Genomic DNA, 22801 nt, shown 5'->3' on the forward strand with positions numbered 1-22801 from the left:
TGAAGCTGTAACTAGTAGAGTTGACCAGGGTGGTTTATTTAAACTTTCAGAAGGCTTTCGACAAGGTCTTACATTCTAGATTAATATGTAAAGTTAAACCGCATGGGATTATGGGTAGTGTCCTGAGATGGATAGAAAGCTGGTTAGCAGACAAGAAGCAAACCATTGGAATAAATGGGTCTTTTTCTGATTGACAGGCAGTGACTAGTGGGGTACCGCAGGGATCTGTGCTATGACCCCAACTGTTCACGTTATATATTAATGATTTGGACGAGGGAAATAAATGTATTATCTCCAAATGTGCAAATGATACAAAGTTGGGTAGGAGGGTGAGCTGTGAGGAGGATCTGGGTAGATCTCTCGAGGCATACTGGCTGTTGGGAGCCCCAGGGGACCTCTTCCGGCAGTGTTGTGCTCCTTCTCGGGCGCATCGCAGCTGGTAGATTGTGCTCAGAGTCTTTGAATATTTTCAAGGCAAAGGTAGATAGATTCATGACAACAAGGAGCGAAAGGTTATCATGGTGGGCAGGAGATCAAGTCAGACCAGCTGTGATCTTGTTGAAGGGTGGAGCAGGTTCGAGGATTTGGACAGGCTGAGTGAGTGGGTACATGCATGGCAGATGCAGTACAATGTGGATAAATGTGAGGTTATCCACTTTGGTTGCAAAAATATGAAGGCAGATTATTATTTGAATGGGTATAAATTGAGAGGCGGATACTCAGCGAGACCTTGGTATCCTCGTGCATCAGTCGCTGAAAGTAAGCGCGCAGGTACAGCAGGCAGTAAAGAAGGCAAATGGTATATTGGCCTTCATAGCGAGAAGATTTGAGTATACAAATAGAGATGTTTTACTGCAATTGTATAGGGCATTGGTGAGGCCACACCTGGAGTATTGTGCGCAGTTTTGGTCTCCTTATCTGAGGAAGGATGTTCTAGCTATGGAGGGAGCACAGCGAAGGTTTACCAGGCTGATTCCTGGGATGGCGGGACTGTCATATGAGGAGAGACTAAGTCGGTTAGGATTATATTCATTGGAGTTTAGAAGAGTGAGAGGGGATCTCATAGAAAGTTACAAAATTCTCACAGGATTAGACAGGGTCGATTCAGAAAGAATGTTCCCGATGGTGGGGGAGTCCAGAACTAGGGGTCATAGTTGGAGGGTAAGGGTTAAACCTTTTAGGACTGAGGTGAGGAGAAATTACTTCACCCAGAGAGCGGTGAATCTGTGGAATTCGCTACCACAGAAAGTAGTTGAGGTCTTGCTTTCTCTCCATACCCCTTGATCCCTTTAGCTGCAAGGACCACATCCAGCTCCCACTTGAACATATCCATAAAACTGGCCCAACAGCTTTCTGTGGTGGAGAATTCCACAAGTTCACAACTCTCTGAGAGAAGAAGTTCTTCCTCATCTCAGTCCTGAATGGCTGACCCCTTATTCTTAGGCTGTGACCCCTAGTTTTGGACGTCCCCAACATCAGGAACATTCTTCCCACATCTTAGCCTGTCCAGCCCACTGGGATTTTATATGTTTCAATGAGATCCCTTCTCATACTTCTAAACTCCAGTGACTACAAGCCCAGTCCATCCAGTCTTTCTTCATATGTCAGTCCTGCCATCCCGGGAATTAGTCTGGTGAATCTTCGCTGGACATCCTCAATAGCAATAATGTCTTTCCTCACACTAGTAGGTCAAAACTGCGCACAATACTCAAGGTGTGGCCTCACCAAGGCCCCGTATACCTGCAGCAAGATATCCCCACTCCTATACTCAAATCCTCTCGCTATGAAAGCCAGCAAGCCATTAGCTTCCCTCACCGCCTGCTGTACCTGCACGCCAACCCTCACTGCCTGCTGTACCGGTATACCAACCCTCACCGCCTGCTGTACCTGCATACAAACCCTCACCGCCTGCTGTACCTGCATACCAACCCTCACCGCCTGCTGTACCTGCATACCAACCCTCACCGCCTGCTGTACCTGCATACCAACCCTCACCGCCTGCTGTACCTGCATCCCAACCCTCACCGCCTGCTGTACCGGTATACCAACCCTCACCCCCTGCTGTACCGGTATACCAACCCTCACCCCCTGCTGTACCGGTATACCAACCCTCACCCCCTGCTGTACCGGCATCCCAACCCTCACCCCCTGCTGTACCGGTATGCCAACCCTCACTGCCTGCTGTACCGGTATGCCAACCCTCACCCCCTGCTGTACCCGCATGCCAACCCTCACCGCCTGCTGTACCGGCATCCCAACCCTCACCCCCTGCTGTACCGGTATGCCAACCCTCACTGCCTGCTGTACCTGCATCCCAACCCTCACCGCCTGCTGTACCTGCATGCCAACCCTCACCGCCTGCTGTACCTGCATCCCAACCCTCACCGCCTGCTGTACCTGCATGCCAACCCTCACCACCTGCTGTACCCGCATCCCAACCCTCACCGCCTGCTGTCCCTGCATCCCAACCCTCACCGCCTGCTGTACCTGCATCCCAACCCCTCACCGCCTGCTGTACCTGCATCCCAACCCTCACTGCCTGCTGTACCTGCACGCCAACCCTCACTGCCTGCTGTACCCGCATCCCAACCCTCACTGCCTGCTGTACCTGCACGCCAACCCTCACTGCCTGCTGTACCGGTATGCCAACCCTCACCGCCTGCTGTACCTGCACGCCAACCCTCACTGCCTGCTGTACCGGTATGCCAACCCTCACCGCCTGCTGTACCTGCATCCCAACCCTCACCGCCTGCTGTACCTGCATACCAACCCTCGATTGCTGTACCTGCATACCAACCCTCACCGCCTGCTGTACCTGCATCCCAACCCTCACTGCCTGCTGTACCTGCATACCAACCCTCACCGCCTGCTGTACCTGCATACCAACCCTCACCGCCTGCTGTACCTGCATGGCAACCCTCACCGCCTGCTGTACCCGAATGCCAACCTTCAGCGACTGTTCCACCGTGACACCCAGGTCTCGTTGCATTTCCCCTTTTCCTAAACTGCCCCCATTCAGATAATAATCTGCCTTCCTGTTTTTGCCACCAAAGTGGAGAACCTCACATTTACCCACATTATATTGCATTTGCCAAGTATTTGCCCACTCAGCCAGCCTGTCCAAGTCACCCTGCAGCCTCTTTGCATCCTCCTCACAGCACACACTGCCACTCAGCTCAGTGTCATCTGCAAATTTTGAGATATTGCAATTCCTTCGTCCAATTCATTCATGTATATTGTGAAGAACTGGGGTTCCAGCACTGAACCCTGCTGTACCCCACTAGTCACTGCCTGCCACTCTGAAGAGGACCTGTTTATTCCACTCTCTCGTTCTCTATCCACGTCAATACATTACCCCTAATACCATTTTGCTCACTAATCTCGTGTGGGACCTTGTCAAAAACCTTTAGAAAGTCCAGATACACAACATCCACTGGTTCACCCTTGTCCATTCTACTGGTCACATCCTCAAAAAATTCCAGAAGGTTTGTCAAGCATGATTTCCCTTTCGTGATTCCATGCTGACTTGGACCGATCCTGTCCCCACTTTCCAAATGCTCAGTTATTTCATCTTTAATAATTGACGCCAGCATTTTCTCCACCACCGGTATCAGGCTAACCCGTCTATAATTCCCCGTTTTATGGGGTTACATTAGCTACCCTCCAATCTATTGGAACTTTTCCAGAGTCTATAGAATTCTGAAAAATGATCACCAATGCGTCCACTATTTCGAAGGCCACTTTCTTAAGTACTCTGGGATGCAGAGCATCAGTCCTGGGGACTTATTGGGTTTTAATCCCATCACTTTCCCCAAAAGGATTTCCTGACTAATAAAGATTTCCTTCAGTTCCTCCTTGATGCTAGACTCCCTGTCCTCTAGTATTTCCGGAAGGTAATTTGCATCCTCCTTAGTGAAGACAGACCCAAAGTAATTGTTCAACCTGATTCTAACTGTAAGGGACCTACATTTATCTTCACCAGTCTTTTTCTCTTCACAAAGCTCAGAAGCCTTTGCAGTCCGTTCCTGAGACTAAGAATGGGATTCTCCAATCGCCAAAATCGCATACGCCGATCGGCCGGAGAATTCATTTTTACACCTCAAAAACAGCGTACTCTAGGAGTACGCCACATGCAGACGGGACCTGAGGCCCTCCCCCGAAGCGCAGCCCCGATGGGCCAAGACCCGTCGGTCACGTGTCCTCTCAACTGTCCGGGACCTCGTGTGGCGGCTGCAGACAGTGACCTGCGGCGCCAGTCGGGGAGTTAGCCATTCTGCTGGCAGGGGGGGCTTTGGCGGGGCCGGAGGGGGGGGGGGGGGGGGGGGGGGGGGGGGGGGACTGGTGGGAGGTTGGTCTGGGGGTGGCAAGAGAGGTTACAGGGGGGCAGTTTTTGACAGGCTGGCCCGCATGCGGCTGGCGCCATGTGGATATAGCCGCAGAATTGGAGAATCCAACCCTAAGTGTTGACGCCAGCACAGCATTCGTGGATTTCCACGAAAGCAAAACTGGCGCCACACCTAGACCGATTCAGCGACCGTTAAGGGTATAGCACCGGCGACGCGTGGAACTCAACTGAATCCGGATTGGCGGAGTCCAAGATTGACACTCAGGAGGCTGAGAAGCTGCAGCCGCACAAACTTACTTCACTCCCCACACACACCATCCCAGCCAACAAGATGGCAGCGAGGAGAGTGGCACCGAGATTCACAGACACTGAGAGCTGGAGACCCTCCTGGAGGCATTGGGGGAGAGGCGGGTGACCCTGTACCCCGGCCTGGGAGGAAGGCTGCCAGCCGGCTCTGTTCCTCGTGCCAGAGGGGGGAGAGGGGTACCGTCGCCTAGCACTGCCCACGCCAGCAATACAGTCCATGGCCACCACCCCGCACCGCCGTGGGAGCTACAGTGGGCGTTGCTCTTGCATGGGCCACCTGATAGCCCGCCGGCGGGTGGCAGCCAGGTGGGAGAAGTATGGCAGAGGCTGGGGTGGGGTGGGCGGGGGGGGAGGAGAAGTATGGCAGAGGCTGGGTGGGGTGGGCTGGGGGAGGAGAAGTATGGCGGAGGCTGGGGTGGGATGGAGGGCTGGGGGGAGGGGGGGAACACCCATACGGCCGGTGTCACTCTGCTAAACTAGGGGCCAAGGTGGGTGGTCAGTGGGGTGCACAGGAAGATGGCTGCCTTGCAGGCCGCAGCAATGGCAGTCAGTACCTGGACACCACCCGAATCCCCTGGGGGGGGTCACCCCGGCCACGTGGCCCATTCCTCCACCACCCCCCCTCCCTCGGGTGATTCCCCGGAGTCTCCCTTTCCCAAATCCACCAACACTCCCTCACGGGACTGCACTCTCCCAATCCCTTTCCTGACCCCGATAACCTGCAGTCGCGTCTCTCCGTGTCCGGCCTCCTCTCTCTCCTTCAGCAGCCGCCCCGCCGGGTACGGAGAATCCCATCCACCCTCTCTCTCCCACAGCAGCCGCCCCGCCGGGTACGGAGAATCCCGTCCGCCCTCTCTCTCCTTCAGCAGCCGCCCCGCTGGGTACGGAGAATCCCGTCCGCCCTCTCTCTCCTTCAGCAGCCGCCCCGCCGGGTACGGGAGAATCCCGCCCTCTCTCTCCCACAGCAGCCACCCCGCTGGGTACGGGAGAATCCCATCCACCCTCTCTCTCCCTCAGCAGCCGCCCCGCTGGGTACGGGAGAATCCCGTCCGCCCTCTCTCTCCCTCAGCAGCCGCCCCGCTGGGTACGGGAGAATCCCGTCCGCCCTCTCCCTCCCTCAGCAGCCGCCCTGCCGGGTACGGAGAATCCCGTCCGCCCTCTCTCTCCCTCAGCAGCCGCCCCGCCGGGTACGGGAGAATCCCGCCCTCTCTCTCCTTCAGCAGCCGCCCCGCTGGGTACGGGAGAATCCCGTCCACCCTCTCTCTCCCACAGCAGCCGCCCCGCCGGGTACGGAGAATCCCATCCACCCTCTCTCTCCCACAGCAGCCGCCCCGCCGGGTACGGGAGAATCCCGTCCGCCCTCTCTCTCCCACAGCAGCCACCCCGCTGGGTACGGGAGAATCCCGTCCGCCCTCTCCCTCCCTCAGCAGCCACCCCGCCGGGTACGGAGAATCCCGTCCGCCCTCTCTCTCCTTCAGCAGCCGCCCCGCTGGGTACGGAGAATCCCGTCCGCCCTCTCTCTCCCACAGCAGCCACCCCGCTGGGTACGGGAGAATCCCATCCACCCTCTCTCTCCCTCAGCAGCCGCCCCGCCGGGTACGGGAGAATCCCGCCGGGTACGGGAGAATCCCGCCCTCTCTCTCCCTCAGCAGCCGCCCCGCCGGGTACGGGAGAATCCCGCCCTCTCTCTCCCTCAGCAGCCGCCCCGCTGGGTACGGGAGAATCCCGTCCGCCCTCTCTCTCCCTCAGCAGCCGCCCCGCCGGGTACGGGAGAATCCCGTCCGCCCTCTCCCTCAGCAGCCACCCCGCCGGGTACGGGAGAATCCCGCCCTCTCCCTCCCTCAGCAGCCACCCAGCCGGGTACGGGAGAATCCCGCCCTCTCTCTCCCTCAGCAGCCACCCAGCCGGGTAGGGGAGAATCCCGCCCTCTCTCTCCCACAGCAGCCACCCAGCCGGGTATGGGAGAATCCCGCCCTCTCTCTCCCACAGCAGCCGCCCCGCCGGGTATGGGAGAATCCCGTCCGCCCTCTCTCTCCCACAGCAGCCGCCCCGCCGGGTACGGGAGAATCCCGCCCTCTCTCTCCTTCAGCAGCCGCCCCGCCGGGTACGGAGAATCCCATCCACCCTCTCTCTCCCTCAGCAGCCGCCCCGCTGGGTACGGGAGAATCCCGTCCGCCCTCTCTCTCCCACAGCAGCCGCCCCGCCGGGTATGGGAGAATCCCGTCCGCCCTCTCTCTCCCACAGCAGCCACCCCGCCGGGTACGGGAGAATCCCGCCCTCTCTCTCCTTCAGCAGCCGCCCCGCTGGGTACGGAGAATCCCGTCCGCCCTCTCTCTCCCACAGCAGCCACCCCGCTGGGTACGGGAGAATCCCGTCCGCCCTCTCTCTCCCACAGCAGCCGCCCCGCTGGGTACGGAGAATCCCGTCCGCCCTCTCTCTCCCTCAGCAGCCGCCCCGCTGGGTACGGGAGAATCCCGTCCGCCCTCTCTCTCCCTCAGCAGCCGCCCCGCCGGGTACGGGAGAATCCTGTCCGCCCTCTCCCTCAGCAGCCACCCCGCCGGGTACGGGAGAATCCCGCCCTCTCTCTCCCTCAGCAGCCGCCCCGCCGGGTACGGGAGAATCCCGCCCTCTCCCTCCCTCAGCAGCCACCCAGCCGGGTATGGGAGAATCCCGCCCTCTCTCTCCCTCAGCAGCCGCCACGCCGGGTACGGGAGAATCCCGTCCGCCCTCTCTCTCCCACAGCAGCCGCCCCGCCGGGTATGGGAGAATCCCGTCCGCCCTCTCTCTCCCACAGCAGCCGCCCCGCCGGGTACGGGAGAATCCCGCCCTCTCTCTCCCTCAGCAGCCACCCCGCCGGGTACGGGAGAATCCCGCCCTCTCTCTCCCACACCAGCCGCCCCGCCGGGTACGGGAGAATCCCGCCCTCTCTCTCCCTCAGCAGCCACCCCGCCGGGTACGGGAGAATCCCGCCCTCTCTCACCCACAGCAGCCACCCCGCCGGGTACGGGAGAATCCCGCCCTCTCCCTCCCACAGCAGCCGCCCCGCCGGGTACGGGAGAATCCCGCCCTCTCTCTCCCACAGCAGCCACCCCGCCGGGTACGGGAGAATCCCGCCCTCTCCCTCCCTCAGCAGCCACCCCGCCGGGTACAGGAGAATCCCGTCCGCCCTCTCCCTCCCTCAGCAGCCGCCCCGCCGGGTACGGGAGAATCCCGTCCGCCCTCTCTCTCCCACAGCAGTCGCCCCGCCGGGTACGGGAGAATCCCGTCCGCCCTCTCTCTCTCACAGCAGCCACCCCGCCGGGTACGGGAGAATCCCGCCGGGTACGGGAGAATCCCGTCCGCCCTCTCTCTCCCACAGCAGTCGCCCCGCCGGGTACGGGAGAATCCCGTCCGCCCTCTCTCTCCCACAGCAGCCACCCCGCCGGGTACGGGAGAATCCCGCCCTCTCCCTCCCTCAGCAGTCGCCCCGCCGGGTACGGGAGAATCCCGCCCTCTCTCTCCCCAAGCAGTCGCCCCGCTGGGTACGGGAGAATCCCGCCCTCTCTCTCCCTCAGCAGTCGCCCCGCCGGGTACGGGAGAATCCCGCCCTCTCTCTCCCACAGCAGTCGCCCCGCCGGGTACGGGAGAATCCCGCCCTCTCCCTCAGCAGCCGTCCCGCCGGGTACGGGAGAATCCCGCCCTCTCTCTCCCTCAGCAGCCACCCCGCCGGGTACGGGAGAATCCCGCCCTCTCTCTCCCACACCAGCCGCCCCGCCGGGTACGGGAGAATCCCGCCCTCTCTCTCCCACAGCAGCCACCCCGCCGGGTACGGGAGAATCCCGCCCTCTCTCTCCCACAGCAGTCGCCCCGCCGGGTACGGGAGAATCCCGCCCTCTCCCTCCCACAGCAGCCGCCCCGCCGGGTACGGGAGAATCCCGCCCTCTCTCTCCCACAGCAGCCACCCCGCCGGGTACGGGAGAATCCCGCCCTCTCCCTCCCTCAGCAGCCACCCCGCCGGGTACAGGAGAATCCCGTCCGCCCTCTCCCTCCCTCAGCAGCCGCCCCGCCGGGTACGGGAGAATCCCGTCCGCCCTCTCTCTCCCACAGCAGTCGCCCCGCCGGGTACGGGAGAATCCCGTCCGCCCTCTCTCTCTCACAGCAGCCACCCCGCCGGGTACGGGAGAATCCCGCCGGGTACGGGAGAATCCCGTCCGCCCTCTCTCTCCCACAGCAGTCGCCCCGCCGGGTACGGGAGAATCCCGTCCGCCCTCTCTCTCCCACAGCAGCCACCCCGCCGGGTACGGGAGAATCCCGCCCTCTCCCTCCCTCAGCAGTCGCCCCGCCGGGTACGGGAGAATCCCGCCCTCTCTCTCCCCAAGCAGTCGCCCCGCTGGGTACGGGAGAATCCCGCCCTCTCTCTCCCTCAGCAGTCGCCCCGCCGGGTACGGGAGAATCCCGCCCTCTCTCTCCCACAGCAGTCGCCCCGCCGGGTACGGGAGAATCCCGCCCTCTCCCTCAGCAGCCGTCCCGCCGGGTACGGGAGAATCCCGTCCGCCCTCTCTCTCCCTCAGCAGTCGCCCCGCCGGGTACGGGAGAATCCCGTCCGCCCTCTCTCTCCCACAGCAGCCACCCCGCCGGGTACGGGAGAATCCCGTCCGCCCTGTCTCTCCCACAGCAGCCACCCCGCCGGGTACGGGAGAATCCCGCCCTCTCTCTCCCACAGCAGTCGCCCCGCCGGGTACGGGAGAATCCCGCCCTCTCCCTCAGCAGCCACCCCGCCGGGTACGGGAGAATCCCGTCCGCCCTCTCCCTCCCTCAGCAGCCGCCCCGCCGGGTACGGGAGAATCCCGCCCTCTCCCTCCCTCAGCAGCCACCCCGCTGGGTACGGGAGAATCCCGTCCGCCCTCTCTCTCCCACAGCAGCCGCCCCGCCGGGTACGGGAGAATCCCGCCCTCTCTCTCCCACAGCAGTCGCCCCGCCGGGTACGGGAGAATCCCGCCGGGTACGGGAGAATCCCGCCCTCTCTCTCCCACAGCAGTCGCCCCGCCGGGTACGGGAGAATCCCGTCCGCCCTCTCTCTCCCACAGCAGCCACCCCGCCGGGTACGGGAGAATCCCGTCCGCCCTCTCTCTCCCACAGCAGTCTCCCCGCCGGGTACGGGAGAATCCCGTCCGCCCTCTCTCTCCCACAGCAGCCACCCCGCCGGGTACGGGAGAATCCCGTCCGCCCTCTCTCTCCCACAGCAGTCTCCCCGCCGGGTACGGGAGAATCCCGTCCGCCCTCTCTCTCCCACAGCAGCCACCCCGCCGGGTACGGGAGAATCCCGTCCGCCCTCTCTCTCCCACAGCAGCCGCCCCGCCGGGTACGGGAGAATCCCGCCGGGTACGGGAGAATCCCGCCGGGTACGGGAGAATCCCGTCCGCCCTCTCTCTCCCACAGCAGTCGCCCCGCCGGTTTCATGATTTTTAAAAGCACAAATGAACCGCGCCGTCGGGAACTCGGCCCATCGGAGGCGAAGAATCGCGGAGGCCCCGGAGAATACCGGGTCAGGCCTGCTAATGATATGCAAACTGTGTTTACTGTACATGTGTTCCGGTACACATTGACGCCGCTGTCGTGGTGATGCAGAATTGTGATGGGGTCCAATCGGTGCCCACCACAATTCTGGCATCAGAACTGATTCTCCGCCCAATCTCATTTCCCGATTTTGGCATTAGCTAATGGAGAATTCCGCCCAGAATCTATCAAACCAGGTCTCACCCTGGGATCTGACTTGTCCAATATTAATGTCAGCTGAGATCCTAACAGTGAGTTTTGTGAACTGGAATGTACTGCCTGAACGAGCAATGGAGGATCTATTCAATAATGTTTTTCAAGAGGAAATTGGTAAACTTTGCAAGGCTCTGGGAAAGAGCATGGTGTGGGACAAATTAGACAGCCCTATCAAAGAGAAGACCTAAATTCAATGGGCTTAATGATCTCCTTCTGTACTGTATGATTCTATATGGTAATTGTTGGGGGACAAAGGGGTGGCTGTACTCAGTATTGGCTGGAAATTGTCTGCGGCAGCATCTCTTTTCCCAGTTTGATAGGTTTAATGAGGAAATATGCAGAGTCGATGTTCTTTCAGAACTATATAAAAGTCATTGGTGTCAGTACGGGGACTGGGAGAGTGCAGTCCCGTGAGGGGGTGTTGGTGCATTTGGGATAGGGAGACTCTGGGGAATCATCCAACACTGAAATATAACTTTTAAAAACAAATAGCTTTGGAAAATATTTACTGTTACTCCCATTAATTACAACATTTGATGCTTGGGTTTATTTCTCTTTCAGTTGCAGCTAGGAATTACATTCCAATCCTGGCTGATGAAATCTATGGAGATATGGTGAGAAAATTGGACAAAATTGGGTTTTGGCAAGATATGCACTTTGTACCTGGAACAGTCTATCTCTGGCAATACACAGCCAATTTTTCATGAACAGATGAATTGGAAGCAACAGGAGGCTATTCGGCCCCTTGAGCTTGCCGTCATTTGATAAGATCATGCCAAATCTCATTGTGACCTCAACTCTATTTCCTGATTACCTTCTATCCGCTTTGACTCTCTCATCGGTCAACAATCTATCCAAATATTCTCCGCTCCACTGGTCTCATGGGAAGAGAATCCCACAGACTAAAAGTAATCTCCTCGGGCTAGATTCTCCGATTTGGAGATTATGGCTAGATCCTCCGAAATCCCGGCCAAGTGTTGATGCCAGCGTAAACACCGGAGTGGTGTACAGCGGCGTCAATGGGCCTCCTGGCCCAGCAATTCAGCGGTCCTCAGTGGGCCAGCACGGTGCCGGAGTGCTGCGCGCAGCTCCAGCACCGAAAAGGGGCCCTGCAGAGCCGGCGCAGGTCATCATATGCGCACAACGCCTGTCTTCGTGGCGGCGCATGCGTATGGTGGCCGTCTCCACGCCGGTGTCACGCAACATGGCTTAGACCTCCAGATCACGGGTACTCACTAATCGATAGCCTCTGATTGTGGGCCTGGACGCCATGGAGGCCACCCTCCTCCCTGGAGTCAGATCCCAGGATAGCCACCGCGGCCACGGGTTGGAGCTCCCACCGGGTGGTACCAGGTTAGAACCACGCTGGTGGAACTCGGCTGGAATTCGGCCGGTCGACCGCGGAGAATCGCGTTGGGGCCTCTTTCAGTGGTGCCTGACCGGCTCCGATTCTCCATTCGCTGGAGAATCGCGTCCTGGTGTCGGAGCGGCATGGCGGGAATTTCCCTCATCGCCGGCGATTCTCCGACCCGACACTTGCTCGGAGAATCCCAGCCTATGTCCCTATGCCGGCGTGGGAACAGTGAGGAAAACTGGCACAAAATGGCCACGATTCCCCGTTTTGCTGGGAGCTAGCATCGCAGAAGCGGCGCCACCCCAAATTCTGTCGGGAATTTGGACACGATTTCGGTGTCGCTAACCGGAGAAACCAGCCCCTCATCTTGGGTTAAAATTTTTTGAAATTTGTTCATGGGACATGAACCAGCATTTATGGCCCATCACTAATTGCCCTTGAGGGGCAGTCAAGAGTCAACCACATTGCTGTGGGTCTGGAGTCACATGTAGACCAGACCAGGTAAGGATGGCAGATTTCCTTCCCTAAAGGACATTAGTGAACCAGATGGGTTTTTATGACAAGCGACATTGGTTTCATGGTCATCATTAGACTTTTAATTCCATTTTTCTTTTTGAATTCAAATTTCACTTTCTGCAATGGTGGGATTTAAACCTGGGTCCAGAGCATTACTCTGGGTCTCTGGATTCCTAATCCAGTGACAATGTCACGACACCACCGGCTTCCCATTAATGGGAGAGCCCTGGACTAGATTCTCCGTTCCTGGAACTAAGGGCGCGATTCTCCGCTCCCCACGCCGGGTGGGAGAATCGCGGGAGGGCCGGGCGACTCACGACACGCTGCCCTGGCACCCCCCGCGATTCTTCCCCCCCCGCTCGGAGAATCGCCGGTCACCGTTTGTCACGGCGACTGGCGAATCTCTGGCCCGGGTGGGCCGAACGGCCTGACGTTCCCGACCTGTTCACGCCAGCGGCAACCACACCTGGTCGCTGCCATCGTGAACATCGTGAATCGGTGCCCACCGATCGTCGGGCCGGCATCTCCAAGAGACGCACTCTTTCCCTTCCGCCGCCCCACAAGATCAAGCCGCCACGTCTTGCGGGGCAGCGGAGGGGAAGACGGCAACCGCGCATGCGCGGGTTGGAGCCGGCCAACCTGCGCATGCGCGGCTGACGTCACTTATGCACCGCCGTTGCGTCATTTACGGAGCACCGCTCCTGGCCCCCTGGGGCGGGGGTGAATAGGGTGCGAGGAGCGGCCTCCGAGGCCGTCATGAAACTCGGCTGAGTTCACGACGGCCTTCCGATGCAGCACGGGAGCGGAGAATTCCGCCCTTAGTGTTGATGCCTGGCCAGCGGCACAACTGTCAGCAAACTATGGCGATGTTGGACACTTTCCATCTCCCCTCTCTCTCCCTCAGCAGCCACGACACCGGTTTCATAATGTTTTAAGAGCTCAAGTAAACTGCACAACGGGAACTCGGCCCATCGGAGGCAGAGAATCGTGGAGGCCCCGGTGAATACCGGGTCGGGACCGCTAATGATGTGCAAACGGAGAGGCACCAACGCGGTCATTGTCGGCTTCCAGAGTTACCGTGAAGGTGAAGGCTTTGAGTTGGGTGAGGCAGAGGCGAGAGGTGAAGTGGGAAGGCGTTGGATAATGGATATGCGAAGATCTTACGGCGGAGCTGGCGAGAAGGCAGGCGACCTTTGGTCGGATGAAGGCGACATTGTACAACAACGTGATGAGGTCTGGAGTGGACTCCCCGCCGAAGCTGAGAATTCGAAGGATTACTATTTTGAGATGGTGGAGGAGGCAGAGGCATTTGTGAAGGCTGAAGGACTGGGTCTGAGATGGGTTGTAGGATTTAGACTTGGACGCTGTACGCTGTTATCTTTTTGCTTTGACTATTTTTCCACTGGGGTTTTTTTTTGGTGTGTTTTCTTTTGTACTGTGGATGTATTCCCCCATACCCTGACTGTATGGCTGGGGGTGGGACAGTGAAGTTTACTTTTGGTGGGAGTGTGGGGTGGAGGGGGGGGGGGGGGGGGGTTGGAGGGTCCTGGGCATGGGGGGGGCTGGGTTGCTGAGGGTGTGTTTGGGAGGAGGAGGGGGCTCTGTCAGGGGGGGCCATGCCAGCAAACAAAGGTTGACTGGCGAACAGGAGTGTGGTGGGAAGGAGAGGGGGTCAAGCAGGTGTCGATGGATCTTGTTAGGGTGAATGGTGGGGGGAGGGGATCGATACTGGGAGAGGTGTTTGCAAGAGGAAGTGGCTGGGGGGATTCTGGGAAGGGGGGGTGGGGGTTGATGGTGACTAAGGGATGGGGCGGGGCCTGGGGTAGTGGTGATGGTGATAGAAGGGGCAGGGAGTGCTGAGAGATCCCTGGTCAGAATGGTGACGTGGGACGTGAGGGGGTGAAGGGGACCGGTGACGAGAGCGAGAGTTTTTGTGCATTTGAAGAGTTTAAAGGCTGATGTGATGCTGCAGGAGACACATCTGAGGGTGAAGGACAGATGAGGCTTAGGAAGGGCTGGGTGAGCCAGGGGTTTCATTCGGGGTTTAATAGTGGGGCCCAGGGGGAGGGGATGATTTTGATCGACAAGCGGGTGAGGTTTCAGATGGAGAAGGTGGTGGCAGATTTGGGGGGGTAGGTACCTGATTGTCTCAGGTGCGTGGAGGAGAGGCTGTTAGCCTTGGTTAGCATATACGCCCCCAATAGGGATGTTGCGGGGTTCCTGAAGAGAACGTTGGCTGCCATTCCCAATCTGGTTCCCCATGAGTTGATTTGGGGAGGGGGGATTGGAATACAGTGCTGGAGCCGAGGGTGGGCAGATCCAGCCACGTTCACTGACCCCATCGGGGGGTGCGAGGCGTTGACTGGGCTTATGAGGGAGATGGGGGGGTTGGACCTGTGGAGGATATTACCCCCCAAGGGATTGGGACTATTCCTTTTTTTCCCCCGGTGCACAAGATGATTTTGACTTTTTTGTTTTGGTGAAGGGGCTGTTGGCTGGAGTGACGAGGTCGGAGTATTCGTCAATTGCGCTCTCGGATCACGCTCCGCACCGGATGGATGTGGTCCTGGGGAAGGCGGCGATTCAGGAGTTGGGGTGGAGGATGGATGTGGGGTCGTTGGCACAAGTAGAGGAAACACCAAAGGGCATTTGGGTGTATTCACCGACACACATTTCCAGGACCCTGTGTCCAGAACCAGCTGGAGATATGTTTGGCTCATGTCCAGTTTTGTAAAGGTTCGACCACCACTAAGTTTTTCGTACAATTCCTCTCTGTGGGGAACAAGGTAGCAATCCAACTGAGACATGGCTTAGCAGCACCTTACAATCGCTGCATAGGTGCAGGGAGCCATTACGTTTCATCACGGGCACAACTGGCACTGCCCAGTCGGAGAACTGTACGGGCGAATTATGCCCAGGTTCCAAGCGATCCAGTTCTGCAACTACTTTTGGCCGCAGGCCATACGGGGCTGGGCAGGCCCGAAAATAGCACAGCTGTGCTAATCAGTCCTCGCTGATCTTGGCCACTGCCCCTTTGGGGCCAGCCTTCCTTGAATACATTGGGAATTTTGCCAAGATGCCCTCTGGTCTGTGCGGGTACATGGGATGCCTGTTTACCTGCAGGGTGACATGGATCGATGCCACTCGTGCTGCTATGCAATGTAGCTGTTAGTACTACTCATCTTCCTCATCCAAGTAGTGATGCCAGTCATGGGGAGGACCTGTGTGCCTGGTGGGATGATGGTGTGGTGGGCCCTCACATGGCCTGTCGTGGGCCCGTGACCACGGTCTAGGTTTACTCAGTTTGGAGAAACTGCAGCCTGCGTCTTGCGGTAAAGGTCTCAGGGTCGGGGACCCGCCTCGTCGGACATTGGTAAGGCTGCCAGCTGCCTGTTCGGCCACCCTAAGTTCAGGACTTCCATTGCCCGGAGTTCTGGAACTCCCTGCTCTGCGCTTTCACAGGAGATGGCTATCCCTCCCATTCGCTGTGAGTCGAAGTGGGTTTCTGCTGCATTGTGGATTCTTAACGTTTTGTTGAGCATTGTTCCCAACTCGTGGAATTCAGCAAGTTTTCGCAGATGGGCCAAAAAGTCAATGATCGATTCTCCTTGACTTTGGGTGACAATGTGGAAAGGAAAACGCAACAAGAGCCTTGGTATACATACAGCACTTTATGCGACAAAAGTCTTCATATATACACAGTACAGAGTGTGACAACAATCCTAGTATATACACAGGCTAGAGTGTGACAACAAGCCTGGTATAAACACAGTACAGAGTGTGTCAACAGGCCTGTTTTATACACAGGGCGGAGTGTGTCAACAGGACTGGTATTTACACAGGCTGGAGAGTGACAACAGGCCTGGTATATACACAGGCTGGAGTGTGACAACAGGCCTGGTATATACACAGGGCGGAGTGTGTCAACAGGACTGGTATATACACAGGCTGGAGAGCAACAACAGGCCTGGTATATACACAGGCTGGAGTGTGACAACAGGCCTGGTATATACACAGTACAGAGAGTGACAACAGGCCTGTTTTATACACAGGGCAGAGTGTGTCAACAGGACTGGTATATACACAGGCTGGAGTGTGACAACAGGCCTGGTATATACACAGGCTGAAATGTGACAACAGGCCTGGTATATACACAGGCTGGAGTGTGACAACAGGCCTGGTATATGCACAGTACAGAGAGTGACAACAGGCCTGGTATATACACAGGCTGGAGTGTGACAACAGGCCTGGTATATACACAGTACAGAGAGTGACAACAGGCCTGGTATATACACAGGCTGGAGTGTGACAACAGGCCTGGTATATGCACAGGCTGGAGTGTGACAACAGGCCTGGTATATACACAGTACAGAGAGTGACAACAGGCCTGGTATATACACAGTACAGAGAGTGACAACAGGCCTGGTATATACACAGGCTGGAGTGTGACAACAGGCCTGGTATATACACAGGCTGGAATGTGACAACAGGCCTGGTATATACACAGGCTGAAGTGTGACAACAGGCCTGGTATATACACAGGCTGGAATGTGACAACAGGCCTGGTATATACACAGGCTGGAGTGTGACAACAGGCCTGGTATATACACAGGCTGAAGTGTGACAACAAGCCTGGTATATATACAGGCTGAAGTGTGACAACAGGCCTGGTATATACACAGGCTGAAGTGTGACAACAGGCCTGGTATATACACAGGCTGAAGTGTGACAACAGGCCTGGTATATACACAGTACAGAGAGTGACAACAGGCCTGGTATATACACAGGCTGGAGTGTGACAACAGGCCTGGTATATACACAGGCTGGAGAGTGACAACAGGACTGGTATATACACAGGCTGGAGAGTGACAACAGGACTGGTATATACACAGTACAGAGTGACAACAGGCCTGGTATATACACAGGCTGGAGAGTGACAACAGGACTGGTATATACACAGGCTGGAGTGTGACAACAGGCCTGGTATATACACAGGCTGGAGTGTGACAACAGGCCTGGTATATACACAGGCTGAAGTGTGACAATAGGCCTGGTATATACACAGGCTGGAGAGTGACAACAGGACTGGTATATACACAGTACAGAGTGACAACAGGCCTGGTATATACACAGGCTGGAGAGTGACAACAGGACTGGTATATACACAGGCTGGAGTGTGACAACAGGACTGGTATATACACAGGCTGAAGTGTGACAATAGGCCTGGTATATATGCAGTTAAGAGTGACAACAGGCCTGGTATATACACAGGCTGGAGAGTGACAACAGGACTGGTATATACACAGTACAGAGTGACAACAGGCCTGGTATATACACAGGCTGAAGTGTGACAACAGGACTGGTATATACACAGTACAGAGTGACAACAGGCCTGGTATATACACAGGCTGGAGAGTGACAACAGGACTGGTATATACACAGTACAGAGTGACAACAGGCCTGGTATATACACAGGCTGGAGAGTGACAACAGGACTGGTATATACACAGTACAGAGTGACAACAGGCCTGGTATATACACAGGCTGGAGTGTGACAATAGGCCTGGTATATACACAGTTCAGAGTGACAACAGGACTGGTATATACACAGTTCAGAGTGTGACAACAGGCCTGGTATATATTGCTGATTAATTCAGTACATATTTGAGGTTGATTTAGAACTGTCTGCAGGTTCATGCATGATGGAAACCTAATCCACCGTTATCTCAAAATGTTTTCTTTATTGCCTAATTTTTAGAGAATGAATTTGAATACTATTATTAAGATGGTCTCTAACCTTTGTTCTGTGTATTCTCCAGGTCTTCCCAGATTGCAAGTTCATTGCCCTCAGCTCTCTGAGCAGCAGTGTCCCCATTCTCTCCTGTGGTGGTCTAGCCAAACGATGGCTTGTTCCTGGCTGGCGAATGGGCTGGATTCTCATTCATGACCGTAACAACATCTTTAGCAGAGAGGTGAGCTCCATTAGGAAACTGGCTGATCAATTGGTGAGAGTTATCAGTAAACTAAAAAATCAGTAAACAATAGGTGCTAGGAGTTAGGGTGAAGAAAGTGACCAGTCAACAGAGAATGTGTGATAACCTGTCCAGATCCTATTGGCTGGGGATAATTGGTTACCCCATGTTCATTGAGGAATATGAGCTCCCCCAATGAATGAGGAGGGGCGGGGCCTGGGCGGGGTCAAGGGGGGGGGGGGGGGGGGGGGGGGGGGGGGGGGATAAAATCATTAGCAGTGCAGCTGTATCAATAGAGATGGCCAGTGTGGTACTGGCTAGAGAAGGAATCAGTGGTGAATGGCAGGTATTGTTGGCAATAAAGTTACTTTCTGTTTGACTCTACAAATTTGTGCTGAATTCTTTGTGGCCCTCACAAAAAACAGCTGGCTGGAAATCTAATAAATCAGAAGTTGAGGCTCAGTAAGAATTATTATTAGGAATCAGGCATAAGCCTTGTCTTAAACTACTGTAAGACAGCAGCAATAAGTATAAGATCATCACTAAAATACTAAATAGTTGTTTGGAAAAAGGAAGACAGTGGGGGTTATTTGTGAGGCACAACAGAAATTCATCCTGAGGAGGTGGAAAATACTAAGGAGAGGACAAGGCATCTATGGCTGACGAGGGAAGTCAAAGACAGCATTAGAGCAAAAGTAAAAGCAAACAAAGTGGCGTGGATTAGTGGGAAGCCAGAGGATTGGGAAGCCTTTAAAACAGAGCAGAGGACAACTAAAAAAGCAATAAGGGGGGGAGAAGATGAAATAAGAAGAGAACTTTTGATATATAAAAGGTAAGAGAGAGGCAAAAATAGACATTGGACCACTGGAAAATGTGGCTGGAGAAGTAATAATAGGAAACAAAGAAATGGCAGAGGAACTGAATAGTTATTTTGCATCAGTCTTCACGGTGGAAGACACCAGTGGGATGCCAGAGTTCCAGGAGAATCAGGGGGTACAGGTGAGTGTAGTGGCCATCACAAAGGAGAAGATGCCCTGCTAAGACCTTCACAGTGGCCATCTGGGTGCCTCTAAAATGTTGGCCCACAGTTATGTCTGATGGTCAGGCATCAATGGGGACATTGAGTGGGTAAGACTCACTGGGAAAGGCTGGGATGTCCATGGGTGCACCTCCACGCAGATTTTGCAGGACTGTTCCTGGGTTCTATGTTCCTTGTGGTCATGGATGCCCACTCAAAGTGGCTGGAGGTGTGCAAGATGGCCCCCACAATGTCCAGGGCCATGTTAGAGAAGCTCTGGGGAATTGTAAGCACCCACAAAATCCCTGAGGTTCTGCTGAAGGATAATTGGATGCTAGTGAGGAACTGGTCGGTATTGTGAAGAGGACCAGTATTTGGACTAATCCATCCCTCCTCCAATGGTTTTGCAGAATGGGCTTAAAGAAACTATCCGCAGGGTCTATGGATATGCAGTTGGTGGGGTTCTTTTGAAATTGTTGCACAACGCCCCTTGTGACAACATCTCTGCAGAGCTGTTGATGGGCCGCAGACTCCGAATTCAGCTAAGTTTCACATTCCCGAGTCTCGGTGGCAAAGTAGAGGCACAACATAAGAGGATGCTGTCTGTGCTGCAATTGTGGGGATGGAGAGTTGTGGCTTCCCCAGCAAACGGGTCCTGCGTCTTATAAGGTCCGTGTTTAGGGGAAGGTCCACCGCAAGCATTTGGACCGCCTGCTGAAGTGGGAACCCAAACTTCTCGATGACTGAACGACAACATTGGCATCTCTGCCACACCTCGAACCGCCCCTCAGCCCGGGATCCCAGGTGCCCTGGTCACATTGCCAAATCCAGCAGGAGGAAGATGACTCCGAGTCCGACATGGAGGCAGAGGAACCCATTCCAGAAGGCGACGACGTATCACGGACCGGGGCCCCAGGCGTCTCACTTCGGTGGCCAGCCAGGAAATGGCGATCAGCGAACCGCTACACTCCCGCGACCCTCAGTCACCGCGGGCAGAAGTACTGCTGTGGGCAAAACGGCGCAGAAGGCCCCCGCCATTGATGGTTGAAGGGGGAGTTTCGGACTTTGGTGGGGAGGGTTGTTGTAACCCCTATGAGGACCATTGGGAAACCATTATTGATCTCCCCATGAACTCGCGGAGTACAAGCTATCCAGATAGGGAGTGGAAGCCACCTGCCTGGGGTTCATTATGCAGTGATATAAAAGCTAGCCCAAAGCAGAGTCGTGACAGTTTAATCCTCCTAGCAAACTGAGAGCGAGATGCTCCTTTACGCAGACCATTGTGTATAGTTAAAATAAATTAATGTTCAATTTTCACCTGCTTCCTCAAGTTACTAAACCCTCCAAGCCACACAACACCTGACTTGAAACCATTCTCACGGTTGCAGGCCTTGGAAACGGTCCAGAGGAGGTTCACAAGAATGATCTCCGGAATGAAGAGTTTGTCATATTAAGAACGGTTGAGGACTCTGTGTTGGTACTCGTTGGAGTTTAGAAGGATGAGGGGGGATCTTATTGAAACTAGAAGCAGAGGACACAATCTCAGGCTGAAGGGATGATCCTTTAAAACAGAGATGAGGAGGAATTTCTTCAGCCAGAGGGTGGTGAATCTGTGGAACTCTTTGCCGCAGAAGGCTGTGGAGACCAAATCACCGAGTGTCTTTAAGATAGGTTCTTGATTAATAAGGGGATCAGGGGTTATGGGAAGAAGGCAGGAGAATGAGTATGAGAAAAATATCAGCCATGATTGAATAGCGGAGCAGACTCGATTAGCCGAGTGGCCTAATTCTGCTTCTATGTCTTATGGTCTTATGGTTCCTTTATTATCACTGGTCAAAATCCTGGAACTCCCTCCATAACAACACCTTGAGAAAACCTACATAAACTCCAGAGGTTCAAGAAGATGGATCCCCACCATCCTTCCAAGGGCAATGAGAGATGGACAATAAATACTAGTCTAGCCAGCGACGCTCACTTCCCATTAATGAATACATTTTCTCCCCTCAATACTCCTTCTCCACTCCTCAATTCGCTTTCATCTTGCACGTAACCAGAGAACATTAGAAGATTATGGAAAGTCTTTTGGCGACCTGGAGTGAAACTGGAGAGCACGCCGTCTGGTTAAGGCAAAATCTGTTAACATTTATCTAAATTAGACCAGAGAGATGGATTGAGTAGATGGGAATAATAGGATTAGGAGAAGAGGGGAGTTAGTGTTTAATGTTCAAATAGAAGACCTGATAATTCAACTCCTCCAGTCTGTTTTGTAATCATATTTACCCATCTTGACGGTAACACAGGAGTTTATTCACAGTGGGCCTTATCCCAACACCCAGAGAAACAATTAATGTTTTCATTAGCCTTTGCTTTTTTATGGAACATGGACCATACTCTCTGACACAAACTAAACCAATAATTTGTTCCTTCAGATCCGAGCTGGCCTGGTCTCTCTGAGCCAAAGGATACTTGGCCCATGTACAATTGTACAAGGAGCACTGGAAAATATTCTGAAAAAAACAACTAAAGAGTTTTATGCTGGAACCATCAGCTTCCTGAAGGTAATGCTGTGCTGCACACTCTCACTGGACTCTGGACAATCTCTGGTTAGAGTCATTCCTGCACAGAAGCAAGGAATTCAGCCTATTGAGACCATGTTGTCTGTCTGTAGAACAATCCAGTCAGTCCAATTGCCCAGTATTTCTGCAGCTGTGTAAATGCAGCTGTGTAGTGGTGGGGAGGTGGTGCTGTGCAATATTGTCACTAAGCTAATAATCCAGAGACCCAGGGTAATCGTCTGGGGACCTGGGTTCGAATCCACCATGACAGATGGAGAAATTTTAATTAAATTTTAATAAATCTGGAATTAAAAGTCAAAAGATGACCATGAAATCATTGTCGACTGTCACAAAAATCCACCTGGGAAATCTGCCAATCAGCCATCCTCACCTGGACTGGTCTATATGTGACTCCAGATCCACAGCAATGGTGTTGACTGTTAAATGGCCCAGCACCATAGCGCAATAGTTAGCACTGCTGCCTCACAGCACCAGACGGCACGGTGACACAATGGTTAGCACTGTTGCATCACAGCACCGGGGGGCACGGAAACACAGTGGTTAGCACTGCTGCCTCACGGCGCCGGCGACCCAGGTTCAATTCTGGCCTTGGGTGACTGAAGTGTGGAGCCTGCATGTTCTCCCCGTGTCTGCGTGGGTTTTGTCCGGGTGCTCCGGTTTCCTCCCACAGTCCAAAGATGTGCAGGTTAGGTGGATTAGCCATTCTAAATTGTCCTCAAGTGTCCAAAAGGTTAGGTGGGGTTACGGGGATAGGGTGGAGGCGTGAGCCTAGGTAGGGTACTCTTTCCACAGGTCCGTGCAGAATCGATGGGCCGAATGGCCTCCTTCTGCACTGTAGGGATTCTATGATTCTAAGGCACTCATTCAAATGCACATTCAATTTCTTGGCAAGGTGGTTGAGCATTTCCACTTACCCCATCCTAGTGGGCAACGGGCTTCCCAGTGATTACCACTCACTGCATT

General features: G+C 55.2%; 1 protein-coding gene across 1 annotated transcript in view; it reads left to right on the plus strand.

The window, feature by feature from the left end:
- Nucleotides 1-22801, plus strand: part of tat (tyrosine aminotransferase) — a 64107-nt gene that overhangs the window by 37292 nt on the left and 4014 nt on the right. The window contains 3 exon segments of the mRNA XM_038806146.1: nt 10964-11016; nt 18092-18244; nt 21692-21820. Of these exon segments, the coding sequence (XP_038662074.1) occupies nt 10964-11016; nt 18092-18244; nt 21692-21820 (335 nt within the window).

Source organism: Scyliorhinus canicula, chromosome 9, assembly GCF_902713615.1.
Source record: "Scyliorhinus canicula chromosome 9, sScyCan1.1, whole genome shotgun sequence".
Classification (NCBI taxonomy): Eukaryota; Metazoa; Chordata; class Chondrichthyes; order Carcharhiniformes; family Scyliorhinidae; genus Scyliorhinus; species Scyliorhinus canicula.